A 17,086-nucleotide genomic window follows, 5' to 3' on the forward strand; every position below is an offset into this window, starting at 1 on the left:
CTGGTTCAGCATTTGTTACTTCCAGGCTGAACTATTTTAATTTATTATTATTGGGATTTCCAGATAATTCTTTTAGAAGCCTCCAGGTATTGACAAAAGAGATCGCATGACTCCTGTGTTGGCTTCTCTTCATTGGCTACCCAATAAATCTAATATAGGGTTTTAAAACACTTAACCTGACCTACGAGGTCCCTTGAGGCCGATCCGGAGGAGCTAATAGCACAATACAATCCAGTAGACCACTCTGCTGTCATGGTGCTGGTTGATTTCCTGTGCTACTATAGGATATGATGTGTAGATTTTGGGGCCCCTCCCCACTGTCTTTACAGGTATTCCTGACCCGGTAGTTGGGCACTAATCTTTGACCGCACTGACTCATACAACTCTACCTTTGGTTGCTCAGTGCAAATGTTTTTGCATGTGTGATTTATGTTTATACTCTCCTCTGTGTGTTCCCTCCCCCTACTGACATCCCATATGAGCCTGGTCAACATATTTTTTTTCACTGGAAATAGAGGTTTTAAATGGCAGACTCAGCTAAAACCTAATAATTATTCTAGTAATTGTGTCATATAATACTTTATTGTTGAGATGAAGAAAAAAAACAGACAGAATTGATTTCAAATGATTTATTATCACTTACTTAACTGAAGATTTAAAAAAAACAACCTCATAGATCTAAAAACCTAATTTTTGAAAAAAATCATTAGAAATTTCACAGCCAATACCTGTTGATTTCTTTTTTGACCGAAGATTACACACAAAAGTTCAAACAGGAAACAGGCCTAACATTTTTGATAAATGCAAGAAAATAGAGCGCATTTGTTGCTGAATGTTTGTGAAAAAACCCACGTTTCAAGTCCCATAAACAGCAAACAGTGACAAGACTGACTTTATCTTCCACTAATGTTAGAAGTGGAGTTCATAACTAGTGTTCTGGCCCAGAAGGGCTCATTACTGGATCAGAAGGTAATAAAGAGACATAAGAAGGAAGGAAGTGAAAGAAAGGATTGGCTCAATTGCTCCACTGCAAGTCTGCAGATCAGCTGTGAAGAGAGAAACAAGAAGAGACATCAAGTCTTCATTCAGTCTTCACACTTTTGTATTACAGGTGATCACCAGTCAAAATCAGGTCCAGACTAACAACGGAATTTTGTTAAGATTAAACTGAACAGGATCTACTTGAAAGAAAACCTCTTTCATGTCTTTATGGGCTACTGAATGGAAATGCAGGCGTCTCCACCACAGATAATGTATGTAGATTGAGTGATAAACATGTGAGGCTTACCTGCCATTTTTCTAATTTGAGGTATTAAACTGTTCCAGAATTGGCAGTCATCAGCTCTCAGGTTTGACTTGTATTCTGGATTCTGGGTATCCAGAGTGACATACTCCCTTTTTTCACTAGTGAACATGGGCCAGGGTTGTCCATCAATGCCTGGATTCCTGAACAAAACAGGGGACATCGATTTGTTCACTCACCAAGGTCTCATCACGCACACTGTTTAACTGGATATTGTGCCATTTCTTTTTTTTTTTTATCAGACAAACCCAGTTCGAGCAAAGGTGGCCCAATACTTCATGAACCTCTTGCTCATGTTCACCTCCTCTTCTGTGTATCCCAGAGATGGATTCAGTGGTAATCCAAACACAAATTCAATCTCGTAGCCATGCATGACACCCATCCATTCTGGCCACGGGTTTCTGGATGATCGGTGTTGGAAGTAATAAAGGAAAGGCTTACCACCAGCTTTTTGATACCTGTCAAAAGAAACATGAATCCACTTCAGTATTTTGACATTTATTCTCTCACATCTCACATAAAACCTCTAATCAATAGTTTCTTTGATTTAAAATATTATACGTGCATTGTTCAGGGTCAGCGTCTTGTATTATATTTTTCTTTTTTATTAGCATGAAAGTATTTCTGCATAATCACAAATCTGAATCCATAAGAGCTAAAACGGCTGTTTACCTGTAGGCAAAATCTGTTACTGGACAGATGAACATATATTCCGAAAGCATTCTGTTCAGTGAGTCACGATTTTTGGTGCCGTTCTCCTCATCTGCCCAGTCAGTATACTGAAAAGTTACTGTTTCCTTTGTGATAGTTTGAGCACTTGCCAATATGTGGTCCAGTCCATTGAGAAATTGAGCCTTGGTGATGAGACTTTGGCTGGTGATATCAAAACCAGCAACTGTGTAGACTAAGAAGTAAGTTCCTTCATCATGATTCAGACCCAAAAAAACTTCCTTCTTTTGGATGCTGGAATTACTTATCAATGCCTGCAAGGGAAAAATGGAACATGCAAGTTCTAGTGGTAGAAAACTCTTTAATGAAAATGTTACATTCAATTAAGCATACATCTACTTCATCTGGAAGGAAGTCCCCATCCACGACAGGAAGAAATGGGATGTCAGAGGTTGAGGGGTTTGATAAAACCCCATATTGGACCGTTACCAAATGACTGACATTAATACTCTGCAAACATGTTTCCAGCTCAATCGGTTTGTTACATCCAACCGACATTCCCAACATTGTAGACCTGAATATTGACAGAAAGCATGCAAATTCAATTAAAAGCAATTCATACAGAATCTCTTACAATCAGGATTGTCTCTAGGTGCTTCACAGATTCCCAGAGCCTAACTTTGAACTACACATGAGGAGAGAACAAAGAAAGGAAAGAAAGAGAGGAGAGGCAACTATGAACCGATTTAGTGACGACAACCTGTCAAGGGAATCATGTTTCTGTACCCTAGTAGCATCAGCCTATAGAAGCATGGTTGAGATTATGCTAAAGGTTAGAGGCTCCCGTTCTAACTATCAGCATTAGCTTATCTAGCTTAGCTGATTTTAAACTTTCTCACAGAGGAAGATTTTCATCTTCATCTTAAAGTACCCTTACCCCTCCTGGGCTACCACCTTATTGTGGTGGAGGGGTTTGCGTGTCCCAATGATCCTAGGAGCTCCGTTGTCTGGGGCTATATGCCCCTGGTAGGGCCACCCATGGCAAACAGGTCCTAGGTGAGGGATCAGACAAAGCGTAGCCCAAGACCCCCTCATGATGAAGAACAACATTGGTGCCATGTTTCCCTTGCCCGGATGCGGGTCACCGGAGCCCGGCCTGGGGGTGGGGCACGTTGGCGAGCGCCTGGTGGCCGGACCTCTGCCCATGGAGTCCGGCCGGGCACAGCCCGAAGAGGCAACATGGGACCCCCTTCCCGTGGGCTCACCACCTGCGGGAGGGGCCAAGGGGGTCGGGTGCATTGTGTTTTGGGTAGCGGCCGAAAGCAGGGACCTTGGCGGTCTGATCCCCGGCTGCATAAACTGGCTCTAGGGACATGGAATGTCACCTCTCTGGTGGGAAAGGAGCCTGAGTTGGTGCGCGAGGTTGAGAAGTTCCGATTAGATGTAGTTGGCCTCACCTCGACGCACGGCAAGGGCTCTGGAACCAGTCTTCTCGAGAGGGGTTGGACTCTCTACCACTCTGGAGGTGCCGATGGTGAGAGGCGACGGGCAGGGGTGGCAATTCTCGTTGCTTCCCAGCTCAGTGCCTGTATATTGGAGTTTAGCCCGGTGGATGAGAGGGTAGCCTCCCTTCGCCTTCGGGTGGGGGGACGGATCCTGACTGTTGTTTGTGCCTATGGCCCAAACAGCAGTTCAGCGTATCCACCCTTTTTGGAGTCCTTAGAGGGAGTGCTGGAGAGTGCTCCTTCTGGGGGCTCCCTCGTCCTCCTGGGTGACTTCAATGCTCACGTTGGCAATGACAGTGTGACCTGGAGAGGTGCGATTGGGAAGAATGGCCCCCCTGATCTGAACCCGAGTGGTGTTTTGTTATTGGACTTCTGTGCTCATCTCAGATTGTCCATAACAAACACCTTGTTCAGGCATAAAGGCATCCACATGTGCACTTGGCACCAGGACACCTTAGGCCGCAGATCGATGATCGACTTTGTGGTTGGGTCATCGGATTTGTGGCCGCATGTTCTGGACACTCGGGTGAAGAGAGGGGCGGAGCTGTCAACTGATCACCACCTGGTGGTGAGTTGGCTCTGATGGTGGAGAAGGATGGTGGAGAAGGACAGACCGGCAGGCACAAATGTGTTGTGAGGGTCTGCTGGGAACGCCTGGCAGAGTCTCCTGTCAGAAGCAGCTTCAACTCAAACCTCCGGGAGAGCTTTGACCATGTTTAACTGGATATTGTGCCAGGCGGGGGACATTGAGTCCGAGTGGACAATATTCCGTGCCTCCATTGTTGAGGCGGCTGACCGGTGCTGTAGCCGCAAGGTGGTTGGTGCCTGTCGTGGCGGCAATGCCCGAACCCAGGGGTGCCATCAAGCTGAAGAAGGAGTCGTATCGGGCCTTACTGGCCTGTAGGACTCCTGAGGCAGCAGATAGGTACCGGCAGGCCAAGCGGAGTGCAGCTACGGCTGTTGCCAAGGCAAGGACCCGGGCATGGGAAGAGTTCGGGGAGGCCATGGAGAACGACTTTCGGACAGCCTCGAAAAGGTTCTGGACCACAATCAGGCGTCTGAGGAAGGGGAAGCAGTACACTGTCAACACTGTGTATAGTGGTGATGGTGTGCTGCTGACCTCAACTCGGGATGTTGTGGATCGGTGGAAGGAATACTTCGAGGACCTCCTCAATCCCACCAACACGCCTTCCAGTGAGGAAGTAGGGCCTGGGGATAGGCTCTCATATCTCCGGGGCTGAAGTTGCCGAGGTAGTCAAAAAACTCCTCAGTGGCAAGGCCCCGGGGGTGGATGAGATCCGCCCAGAGTTCCTTAAGGCTCTGGATATTGTACGGCTGTCGTGGTTGACTCGACTCTGCAACATCGCGTGGACATCAGGGGCAGTGCCTCTGGATTGGCAGACCGGGGTGGTAGTCCCTTGTTACGTGTCAGGGGAGTTATTGGTGTTTCTTTTTGTGTTCTTTGTTGCAGGTGACCTCCCAGAGTGGCGCCATCCAGAGGCTGAGAACTGGTGGAACACCGAAAGGCAGGCAGTGCTGGTGACGAGGAAGATTGACACCACCTGTGGACTCCCGTGGTATCTTAGGATTGGCTCCCCTGTGTCTATCTGACCAATCACCAGCGGAGTCCCGCTTTAAAGGCTCTCCCTCCTAATTTCATGGGGGCTCGCTCTCTCGCTCAGTGTTGGACAGGAAGAGTTTGTGGAGGGCAGGTGGGACTAGGTAAGGACGGGGTACCCCATACATTGCCGCACGTAGATTTTGATTGTTATTTACACTAGGTTATGGGCTGTGGTCACCGTTGTGTTTTTGATGTTTTAAGATGCCCTGTTTTTTGACTTTTGTTTTGGCACAGACCCGTTTGTTCCACCTCTCCCTCCACTCCTGATGTATGCACGTGTGTTAAGAAGTAAAGCACAATCTTGACAGTCTGTTTCGGTCTTTCCCTGGTGGTTTGTTAGTCTCTACGTTAACCCCCTCAAAAGGGTTAAACGTAGCATCCCTTTTTTTAAGAAGGGGGACTGGAGGGTGTGTTCCAACTATAGGGGGATCACACTCCTCAGCCTCCCTGGTAAGGTCTATTCAGGGGTACTGGAGAGGAGGGTCCGCTGGATAGTCGAACCTTGGATTCAGGAGGAGCAATGTGGTTTTCGTCCTGGGCGTGGAACAGTGGACCAGCTCTACACCCTCAGTAGGGTCCTCGAGGGTGCATGGGAGTTTGCCCAACCAGTCCACATGTGTTTTGTGGACTTGGAGAAGGCATTCGACCGTGTCCCTTGGGGGGTCCTGTGGGGGGTCCTCCGAGAATATGGGGTGTCGGGCCCGCTGATACGGGCCGTCCGCTCCCTGTACGATCGGTGTCAGAGTTTGGTCCGCACTGCTAGCAGTAAGTCGAACTCGTTTCTGGTGAGGGTTGGTCCCCGCCAGGGCTGCCCTTTGTCACCGATTCTGTTCATAATTTTTATGGACAGAATTTCTAGGTGCAGTCATGGTGTTGAGGGGCTCCAGTTTGGTGACCTCAGGATCAGGTCTCTGCTTTTTGCAGATGATGTGGTCCTGTTGGCGTCATCGGCCCGTGACCTCCAACTATCACTGGATCGGTTCGCCGCCGCATGTGAAGCGGCTGGGATGGTTATCAGCACCTCCAAATCCGAGGCCATGGTTCTCAACCGGAAAAAGGTGGAGTGCCTTCTCCGGGTCAAAGAGGAGATCCTGCCCCAAAGGGAGGAGTTCAAGTACCTCGGGGTCTTGTTCACGAGTGACAGAAGAATGGAGCAGGAGATCGACAGGCGGATCGGTGAGGCGTCTGCAGTAATGCGGACTCTGCACCGGTCCGTAGTGGTGAAGCCTCTCAATTTACCGGTCGATCTTCGTTCCTACCCTCACCTATGGTCATGAGCTTTGGGTAATGACCAAAAGAACAAGATCACGGGTACAAGCGGCCAAAATGAGCTTCCTCCGTAGGGTGGCTGGGCTCTCCCTTAGAGATAGGGTGAGAATCTCTGTCATCCGGGAGGAGCTCGGAGTAGAGCCGCTGCTCCTCCGCGTTGAGAGGAGCCAGATGAGGTGGCTTGGGCATTTAGTTAGGATGCCCCCTGGACGCCTCCCTGGTGAGGTGTTCAGGGCATGTCCCTCCGGTAGGAGACCCCCGGGAAGACCCAGGACACGTTGGAGAGACTATGTCTCTCGACTGGCCTGGAAATGCCTGGGGATCCCTCCGGATGAGCTGGAAGAGGTAGCTGGGGAGAGGGAAGTCTGGGCTTCTCTTCTTAGGCTGCTGTCCCCGCGACCCGACCCCTGATAAGTGGTAGGGGATGGATGGATGGATGGATGGATGGATGGATCTTAAAGTAGAGAGGGAGTCACTCTCCTGCACCTGATGACTGGTTCCACAGCTGGGGGGCTGATTGTTAAATGCCTGGTGGTTAACTGTTAAAGGTTCTGGAACCAGCAGAAAACCACTCCACACAGAGAGTGGAATAGTTTGGATGGTCTGGCGCTGTCAGCTCTTTTAAATATCTTGAAGCTTAGCTTCTGAGAGTCATATACTTTTTTTTAACATTAACATGACTTCCCCGAGCCTGCCTCCCAGTGGCGAGAAATTGTCTTAGACCTCAACCATGCACTGGAGATTATTCCCTCTTTAGTAACACAAGAGTTCAGGGGAGCTGAGCTGGAAACATTCCAGTATCACGACAGATATAAAGTTATCTCCCCCTTATCTGCTTTACCCACCCAAAGCTCTTGCCAGCCCTTGAAAAAAACAGCTGAGCTATGACCACCCTGCTCTGGGTGCAGAAAGTCAAGGGCACACTCCCACCCCACCTTCTGCCATGTCTCTCTCTTATTTTCATTTAAAGCTGAATAAATCTTAATTGCACATCCTAAGGAAAGCTCATTGTCTGACTGGCTGGTAGTGGCTGTAATTCTGCAACAAGAGCAAAAAGAGGCACATATATAGTACTAGGCACCCCCAAAACAGCATGTCACAGAAACTTTAAAGGACAGATCCAGGTCACTCCAAGATTGTTAGCATATAGGGATAAAGGAATGCTTGTAACTGTTACCTTTTATGCAAAAACGACTAAGACAGGAGCCAGAAGGCAAAAATTGGAACTCAGAGTTCAAGGGATAGAAGTTAGAAAAGAACGGCATTAGCATTTCTAATTCCTAAAGAAGAAAAAAGGTCAGTGCAGACTCAGTATATGATCTGAAATAAAGAGACTTCTTAATCTAAAAATGTTAAACTTGTTTCAGACAGTGTCTACTGCCTGGCCTTTGATGATGTTTTTTTGTTCACATTAAGGGGGCTTAAGTCCACATGTCCTTTGTTTTCTGTAGATTTTTAGTTGGAGAAAAGCAATCTACAAATTTATCAACCACAGGTCCATGAGCTTCATGGAGATGGATTTTTACTGAAACTTTTTAAAGATTCGGTAAAAATGTGATTTCAAAATAAAGCTGTTGTCAATAAGAAGACTGTTGCAAATCTGCTTCGTAGGTTCGGACCGTGAAACGACCAGAGAGTCGGTGATCTTCAGTAAACTGTTTATTAAACACAATTGTGGGCCTTTTTACAATGCGAGAGAAACATTCTCCATCTGCCAACAGGTAAAAAGCGCACTGGGCCTTCTTGGGCATTGGTTTATATATTCAGCAGAAAAGTTAGCAACAGTGGTCAGATGATCGTGTGATTTACGGACAACTCCATTTTATTACCTTATATGATTATGTTCTACGTAATTTCCAATACCTCGTGAGCCAGTCACAAGGTGGCACCAGGAAGTGTGATTAAATGTCTGCACGTACGCACATTCTTAAACACATGCAAAAGTCAGTTCTAGTGATTCAAGGTTACGCAATAAGCTTGTGCTACATAGTATGTTTCACAGTAGATTTCACAGTAAATATACAAAGAACAATCTCTAAAAAAAATTTCAAAGGACTTCAAGACAAGGGTACTTAATGCCGCAGGCCTAAAGTCACTAAAACCTGTACAGTGTTTGGTTTTAGCCACAGGAAGGGCCAAACGCAATAAAGAAGATTTGATGCCACCACACTTTCTGCCGCTAGAAAAGCCTGATGTTTGACTCACTGTTCTAAATTTTCATTGTTATGCTGATGACAGTCAGCTTTATTTATCCATGAAACCAGAGGAGACAGAGAAGTTAGTGAAGCTCCAGACCTGTCTTAAAGACATAAAGTCCTGGATGTCTTCAAATTTCCTCCTCCTTAACCCAGGAAAAACTGAGGTCATGGTGTTTGGTCCTGAACCTCTCAGGGATAGATTAGATCATATGATCACTCTAGATGGTATCTCATTAACATCTAGTCTCTCTGTGAGGAATCTAGGAATAACTTTTGATCAAAATCTCTCCTTCAACTCCCACATTAAATTAGTCTCTAGAAGTGCCTTTTTTGACCTGAGGAACATCACAAAGATGAGGAAGCTACTGATGCGGCATGATGCTGAAAAGTTAATTCATGCTTTTGTTACTTCCAGGCTGGACTATTGTAATTCTTTATTATCAGGGTGTCCAAACAACTCTTTAAGAAGCCTCCAGTTGATCCAAAATGCTGCAGCCAGAGTTCTGACAGGTATTGACAAAAGAGATCACATAACTCCTGTAATGGTGTCGCTTCATTGGCTGCCCGTTAAATTTAGAATAATTTTTAAAACCCTTCTTTTGACCTACAAGGTCCTCAGAGGCCTAGCTCCATCCTACCTGGAGGCGCTAGTGACACCTTACCAGCCCAATAGACCGCTTCGCTCTCAGAATGCTGGTCTACTTGTGGTTCCCAGAGTTTCTAGGAGTAGAATGGGGGGCCGAGCATTTAGCTACCAGGTCCCCCTGCTATGGAACCAGCTCCCTGTCCAGGTACGGGAGTGTGACTCCATCGCTACTTTTAAGATCAGACTTAAAACCTACCTCTTTGCTTATTGTTACTAATTCTGTAGTTCCAGTTACTATCATAGACAGACAAATTATCATACTTAGCGGGTCGTCTAATCATTAGATCACATCTTAGCTATGCTGTTATAGGCCAAGGCTGCAGGGGTCCGGAAACATGATCACCTGACAGGCCTCTGTCACCCCACTGGGTCATGGTTTCCTCTCCTCTCCTCTCCTTTCATCTCCTTTCCTCCTCCTCATCAAGCAGACTTGTTATGCTGATTCCTGTGTAGTTTTTCTGCTTCTCCCCCCCCTCTCTATTCATTTACCGGTATCGCCGCCTTCGGAGCTGCATGATGACCTCCGGCCTCGCTGACCCGCTGTATAGTGTATTTTTGTGTGTGTTTCTGTGCTCTGTGCCTCTCCTCTCCTCTCTCCTCTCCTCTCCTCTCCCCCTCCTTCTCCTCTCCTCTCTCTTTACCCAGCCGGCCGTCAGCAGGAGGGCCGGCAGGAGTTTTTCCTTGCCACTGTTGCTTGTCTGGGGTTAGGCCCTGGGATTCTGGAAAGCGCCTTGAAACAATTTTGATTGTATAAGACGCTATATAAATAAAGATTGATTTGATTTTGATTTGATTTGATTCTGTTTTCTTTGATTTCAAATACAGCTGAATGTCATCAGCATTGGTGTTAACATTTACTGATGCTGCTGTCTAATGTTTTCTTAACTGGAATCTGAAAAAAATATGATCTGAACCAGTCTAGCAATGTCCCTCTAATCCCAGTGACCTGATTCAATCTCTGTAACAGGATGCTATTAACGGTATCAAAGGCACCACTGAGGTAAAGCAGAACCAGTATAGAAATGTGACCAAAATTAACATGGACAAATCTGTTGACTTCAAACTATTGAGGACATGACAAAAATATGTCTGGTCAGGCCTTACTGACCTGTTCCACGCCTCGCTGAGGCTCACTGTGGTCCAGTGTGCTGTTGGAGCTCCACTTTGCATCACAGCTCTTTTAAAGAGAACATTGCTGCCAGGAGAGAGAACATGGAAGCCCACACAGACTGATCCTGCGCTTTCTCCGAACAGAGTTATCTGGAAACAACAGCAAGACACATTTTTCCAGGGGTATACCCTCCATTCGCCCACCCTCCCTGTCACCCCAAAAAGGATACAGCGTTCAAGAAAATGAAATAAAACAACCAGACAAAGGTGACAATTTAGTGATTTCAGCTGCTTCTGCATCTGTGATGCTTACAGGGGGTTTATGTATTGCTTCATCTGCGACCGCTGCAGAGAATGTTGTCACTGTTTTATCATTGGGTTCTAAACTCCTGCACAGAAACAAATAGCAATCCTCTATAAAATTAGTTAATATTGCCATCAGATGATGCAGACGCACAATGAGGCCTTAACGTGGCTTAATTGGCATTCCCTCGCGTTCAGTCTTAATGCTGGACCTTGATATTGACTTTGGATATCTTCTCTTTAGCCACCACTGGAAGTAAACAAAGCAGTAGAACTAAAGACAGCAGGTCTGATAGGTGTAGCCAGTCTGACCCACAGACTCACTGTAAGGTTGACTATCAAAATGAACTACAATGTCTAATAATTACTAAAGATAATGCAAATGCATAATTTAACACATTCATTTGGACAAACCTAGTTCAAACAGAAGAAATAAATATTAGACCTGTGAAGGATCTCCTCCAAATGCAGCGATGTTATCCACCACCCACTGGATGGCCAAGCGCTGGTCCATTAGGCCTGCATTACCATGAACGTTAGTGTTGTTCGGAAGAGACAGGAATCCCAAAACACCAACTCTACCGAAAATAAGCACACAACATATAATAAAACTAGATATTGAAGACAAAACAAGAAAGTAAATAAAGTAACCATCATCATCTGACTATGTCTCTCGATCCCAAGAATCAGCAAGCATGTGAAAGAATGACTTTACAGGGTTTGATATAAGAAACCATGGAGATGGCTGATTTTCTACCCTGTGGTCTAAATAGTTTTTTATGACCCATGTATTTTTTTTGTGTTGAAATGAAATCATGAACATGAGGAGAGAAAGTATAAATGTCATCACACCAATGCAGGTTTCAATACCACATATGCAGTATGGATGGTTCCACCCACAGTCTGTGTTTTTATTGTGTTTAATGCTTTTGTTCCATAATGTCTCCTAATAAACAGTCCAGATCATAAATGATCTGCTTTCAAAATTGTAAGGGAATGGGTTGTGGAATTTCAGTCTGTTGGTGGACTGGGCTGAGAAGCAGAGGATTCTGATAAGTGTTCTGGTAGTAGGTAAAGGTGCCCTCAGAGCACTGCTACGCAAGTTACCCAATCCACAAATGCTCAAATAGGGCAAATAGTGTACCCTGCCTTCACCCTTATGTGTACCTCTCCGAGTGACAAATGAATCTTAATTAAGTTAAATTTAAAAGTTGCCAAAGATCCATGGCTATGCTGGCCCACTGTGCAGTCCAAACTGTGTTCGAAAAAAGGGCATTCAAATGAGAGAAAAAGACAGCTGCAAACCAAACCTCAGCATAAAAGCAGAATGGATGAATGGAGGGAGGGAGCAATGGATAGATAGATGGGTGGATGGATGGCTCACTGGATGGATGGACTAAGAGCAGCAGCTCTAATGACAGGTACATGTATCCGTTAACCATGTGCAGGGAGCAAACCTGACTTTATCCCTGCTGGGCAGGCGAGCAGGCTGTAGCCTGTTGAACTATTTGAATGATTTGATTGACCTCTGCCTTTGGAGGTATGTCAGGTATGTTTCCCTAGCAGGAAATCCTAGGTTAAATCCAGAGGAGTTTACAGTGTGACTCTCACATTCACCTGTAGTTCATGGATACCACGATCACATCTTCAGACTTAGTCAAGTAGCGACCATCATAAAGCTCCAAGGAGGATGTTCCTGTGGTGAACCCGCCTCCATAGATCCAGATCATGACAGGCAGCGGTGATGAAGCTTGAGCCTGTGGAGTCCACACGTTCAGGTACAGACAGTCCTCATTCACTGGTGTGTTTGGGTTCCACATTTCTGCTCCTCTGAATCCTGACAACCAATAACAATTTTAGCAGTAACAACAGTCTACCTGTTATTTTAGTTTAACATCCAACAGGCAGATGTGACCCTTTATTCATCCTTCTGCAAAAATCACTCAGTTATACCATATTTAGTACAATTACTTCCAAATTAAAGAAGAAAAGGATCTGTGAAGTGGATGAACTGACCCTGAGGATGGAACTACTTGTGTGCAATGGTGTCAGTGTTCAGATATCTGACTGGTACAAGATCGCTCATTGAATGTGCACATAAAAAATCTTGAAGCCTTCTTGAGTTACTGGATCAAATAGATCAAGTTTAGATGCCTTGCATACTCAAACACTTAGGGTGTGGTTTTACTATTCTTTCATTTCAGCATCACATCACCTGCCATTGCCACATACTGTATTACATAGTGGTGTGTGTGTGTGTGTGTATGTGTTTGTGTCTCTACTGTATGTGTGAGTGAGTGTGTGCATGAGTGAGGTTGTGATGGTTCTGTGTGGTTGTGATGAGAGTCAGATGGTGCCTAATCAAATGGTGTAAAGTATTATGTTTAATTAAACTTAAATACCATTCTAAACCTAAAAAAAAACAATTACCCTGTTAAATAGTAAATTGCTTGTATCTTTTTAAAGGAATTCAAATAATATGATAAAGACTGAACAGAAATGTTTATTCCACCTGGAAATGTCATGTCTGCCAGCTGGAAGCAGGTGTTTGAGAAGCTGTTGGCATTCTTTACTCCTTCCCATGAATCTATTGGCTCCGGATTCCTGAATCGTAGCTTTCCAACAGGAGGTTTAGCATAGGGAATTCCAAGGAATGCTCTAACATTCCCATTCAACACTGGCAGCAAAGTCCCTTGAACTTTCCCATTTTTAACAGTGACTAAAAGGTCATTTTCATCGGCAGAGGAAACAGACAGGAAATGAGGAAGGAGAACAATGATGGCATAATGGCAAAGTGTCACCATTGGGAAATCCTGGTACGAGAAAAGGAACATTGTCAGCCAAATCAAACAATAAGAGTCAGCTGTCAACATGTGTTTAAAATATTTTTCAAAGAATGTCTTTGATGAATACAAAAATAATCCATTTGGAAATATGCTATTTTGTAAATTTCAACTGTGTATTTTCAAAGTTAAGCACACGTCTGGATTTTAAGTGTTGTTTCTTGTAGATTTGAGAAGGAGAAGCTCATCAATACCTAAAAGTGTAGTCAGCAGTCAAAGGATTGAAATTTTAACACAAATTTAATGCTGTTGCTCTTTGTTGCCTTGTTATGTTATATAAGCTGGTGGGACACAAAGATAACAGATTGGCAGTTTTAGACTTCACTGTAAAGTGTAGGTACTAGTAAGGATAGGTCTTCATGGGTAAATAATGTGCACATTACTGATGAGGTGAGTACGGTTTTATCTCCAAAGGTGTCTGAGAATGACTGGCACAACCCATGGAGACTGAATACATCACCAAATGTTTTAAAATATGACTTGGGTTTAATTGAGTTGAGCTCCTAAAAGTTCCACAGAAATCACGCTAATTACACTTGAGTAACTAGAATAAAATGATCAAAAAACACCTGGCACTTTAACTCAGTAGTGTCACAAGTTGGCTAAATAAATCAAAAAGGTGGTGCAGCGAGTCATTTTTCGGAGAGCGCGTACACATAATTTGATTCGGCGCGCAGCGTCATAAGGAAATATGGAAAACCGTATGAAATCAAAATAACTACACTTTAGATTGCAAAATATTTAAACACGAGCGGCAAGGAAAACAAATGGCACCATCGACTAACCGGTTTTAACTGTCACGAACGAAAGAAAAGTGCACAAAGGTGTGTGTGCAGTGATTTCAATTTTTTCAGAGATTTTTAAATCTCATTTTGAGTCTCACAAGGAAACTCATCTCATCAAATCTCATCATGAATGAAAGAGCGCGCGTCGTGCACTTCTATAGAGCGAGCAGACCCCGCCGTCTTACCGTTCAACACCGACGCAGAGAAAGGAGACGTCTAGATTCTGGTAGCAGTTCCACTGGGCAACTGTGCGGCTCTTAAGTAGGCGGTGCAACACAAACGACACGGATCAAATGTCTGCCCCGCACCAGGGTTGGGCTTTTCTCTTACATATTGTGGCGTGCTCGGGTTCTGGGTTGCGGAAGAACTCAGACGCAGACTTCTGGCAGCTTATTCTGCTAATCAACTGCAGAAGGAGCCATTTTAATAAAACACTGAACATAAGACACACGAACAAAGGGAAGTCTTTGACACACATAACCTTGCTTATGGTGTCCAGGTGCAAACAATAATTAAAACAGTAATTAAATACAACAACAACCAGAACTCTATAAATAAAACACTAACATTGAAAGTTTGCAAAAGATAACATTTACAACGAACAAAAACAGGGTTAACACAAACCTGAACCCACAGAACACACTGCTACAAAGCATGCTGGGAATTTCCCACTCTGACCCTCCCCAACACGCTACACTGCCCCCACCTAGGTGGTTAGCTGTCCCCAGCAACCCATAACAAAGTCCCTGAGGTGGTGAGGGAGCCGGCGCTGTCACCGTTGAAGAGAATTATTGTATCTTGTTAGCATCTTTTATCTTGTTAGCATGTGTTATACTATATGTTTTTGTTTTCTGTTACAGTTAGTTTAGAAGTTAGGGATAGTATATAATCTTTAGTAGGAATAAACATAAGCAAGTAACTTGACCCTTCCTTGACATGAATGTTGTTTAGACAGTTGGAGGCAGGAGGAGACAGTCAGACGGAAAGTGGTAGACCCCCATCGTAAAATGTGACAGCATAGTTTACTGGTGTTGATAAAGTTCCTCGGCAGGAAAATGACCTCTGACCTGGCTATCTGGGAAGATAATGGAGAAGAAGGACCGCACCAACACCAAAGGAGGCTGAAGGTCCCACCCACTGGCCCATCAATTTAGGGGAAAGGCCCTTCTTCCTCTCAGGGCTGTAAACCCATACCTGCTCCCCAGGGGCAAAGTCCTGTCCTCTACAACGGGAATCATAAGCCCGTTTTTGCCGCAGCCCAGCATCAGAGAGGGCCTTCCTGGTCATCTCATGCACCAGCTGAAGCCATTCCCGCAGACTAGGGAGGTAGTCCAGGCCGGGTGCACCTTCCAGCTCTGGCTCAGGGGGAGGCCCGAACACCAAGTCCACAGGAGTGCGGAGCTCATGCCCAAACATGAGTACTGCTGGGGTGCATTTCGTGGACTCCTGAACCGCCGTCCGGTACGCCCACAGAACCAATGGTAAGTGCTGATCCCAGTCTCGCTGCCGGTGGCTGGTCAGGATTGCAAGCTGGGTGGCCAGGGTGTGGTTGAAGCGTTCGACCAGTCCATCGCTCTGGGGATGTAATGGTGTGGTCCGGGTCTTCTTGATGCCGAGCCTCCGGCAGACCTCACTGAACACTTTTGCTTCAAAGTTGCGACCCTGGTCACTGTGCAGTTCCTCTGGCACACCAAAGCGGCAGAACATCTCGTTGACCAGGTGCTCAGCGGTGGTGGATGCGCTCTGATCGGGAACGGCATACGCCTCAGGCCACTTGGTAAAATAGTCCATGGCCACAAGGACGTAGCGGTTCGCTTGGTCAGTGGTAGGAAAGGGGCCCAGGATGTCTACACCCACACGCTCCATTGGGGCCCCCACCTGGTACTGCTGCAGGGGAGCATCCGAACGCAGAGTCGGTCCCTTCTGAACAGTGCAAGGGTCACACCGATGAACGTAGAGCTCTACATCCTGACGACACCCCGGCCAGTAGAATCGTGACCTGAGCCGGTGTAGAGTCTTGGTCACTCCGAAATGACCTGCCCCCACTGAGCCATGGACGAGCTGAAGGACCCTGGGGCGTAGTTGGCGGGGGACCAGGAGCTGGAAGATATCTCGGTGGCCCCCAGGGGTCTGCCAACGACGATGGAGGAGGCCATCACGAATGATGAGGCTGGTCCACTGGGAATAGAGGGCCTTGGTCTCAGGGTCCAGTGCTGATACTGTATTCCATGCTGGCCGTTGGCCAGTCTCTATCCAATCTTGGACCCGAGAGAGGACAGGGTCTTGGCTCTGGTCGAGCTGGAGCTGTTGGAGATCGACGGTTTCCAAACCATCGTTGTCAGCTGTTGTTTGGGCTGAGACCTGGGGCCCACTCTCGTCATCCAAGGGGAGGGGTTGCAGGGCGCATACCGTTGGGTTCGCGGTACCCCGGTCCTCCACACGCTGGCAGTACCGACACTGTTCCATTTCACAAGGGTGTCGGGACAAAGCATCTGCATTGGCATGATGACGGCCAGGCCAGTGGCGGATTTCAAAGTTGTAATCCTGTAGCGTCTCTAACCATCGTGCAAGCTGTCCCTCTGGCTCCTTAAAGTTTAATAGCCACGTGAGAGAGGCATGATCGCTGCGCAGGAGAAATCTTCTCCCGTAAAGGTATGGCCTGAAGTGACGGAGCCCGAGGACGACAGCCAGCAGTTCCTGACGAATGACACAATAATTCCTCTCTGGTAGGTTGAGGGAGCGACTGTATACGCGTACCTGCTCCCCTTCTCTCCCTCCTGACAACATGGCCCCAAGCACCACATTGCTCGGTCCCTGAATGTAGTTGGGGATCT

General features: G+C 46.1%; 1 protein-coding gene across 3 annotated transcripts; it reads right to left on the bottom strand.

Moving 5' to 3' along the window:
- Nucleotides 1-614: 614 nt before the first annotated feature.
- LOC130535466 (acetylcholinesterase-like) lies at nucleotides 615-14,594 on the bottom strand. 3 transcript variants are annotated; one of them, XM_057050524.1, is made up of 10 exons: nucleotides 14,438-14,594; nucleotides 13,137-13,437; nucleotides 12,242-12,461; nucleotides 11,070-11,202; nucleotides 10,320-10,471; nucleotides 2,372-2,546; nucleotides 1,976-2,286; nucleotides 1,552-1,761; nucleotides 1,289-1,446; nucleotides 615-1,046 (listed from the first exon to the last, which is right to left on the bottom strand). In XM_057050524.1, exons 2-10 carry the CDS (start codon nucleotides 13,426-13,428, stop codon nucleotides 955-957), a joined length of 1,743 nt encoding a protein of 580 aa, XP_056906504.1. In that variant the 5' UTR covers nucleotides 13,429-13,437; nucleotides 14,438-14,594; the 3' UTR covers nucleotides 615-954. The 3 variants fall into 3 exon arrangements, with proteins under 3 accessions (XP_056906504.1, XP_056906503.1, XP_056906505.1); XM_057050523.1 differs by having other exon boundaries at nucleotides 2,366-2,546; XM_057050525.1 differs by lacking the exon at nucleotides 13,137-13,437 and having other exon boundaries at nucleotides 2,366-2,546; nucleotides 14,438-14,585.
- Between the last annotated feature and the right edge of the window lie 2,492 nt (nucleotides 14,595-17,086).

The sequence above is a fragment of the Takifugu flavidus genome, chromosome 12, assembly GCF_003711565.1.
Source record: "Takifugu flavidus isolate HTHZ2018 chromosome 12, ASM371156v2, whole genome shotgun sequence".
NCBI lineage: Eukaryota > Metazoa > Chordata > Actinopteri > Tetraodontiformes > Tetraodontidae > Takifugu > Takifugu flavidus.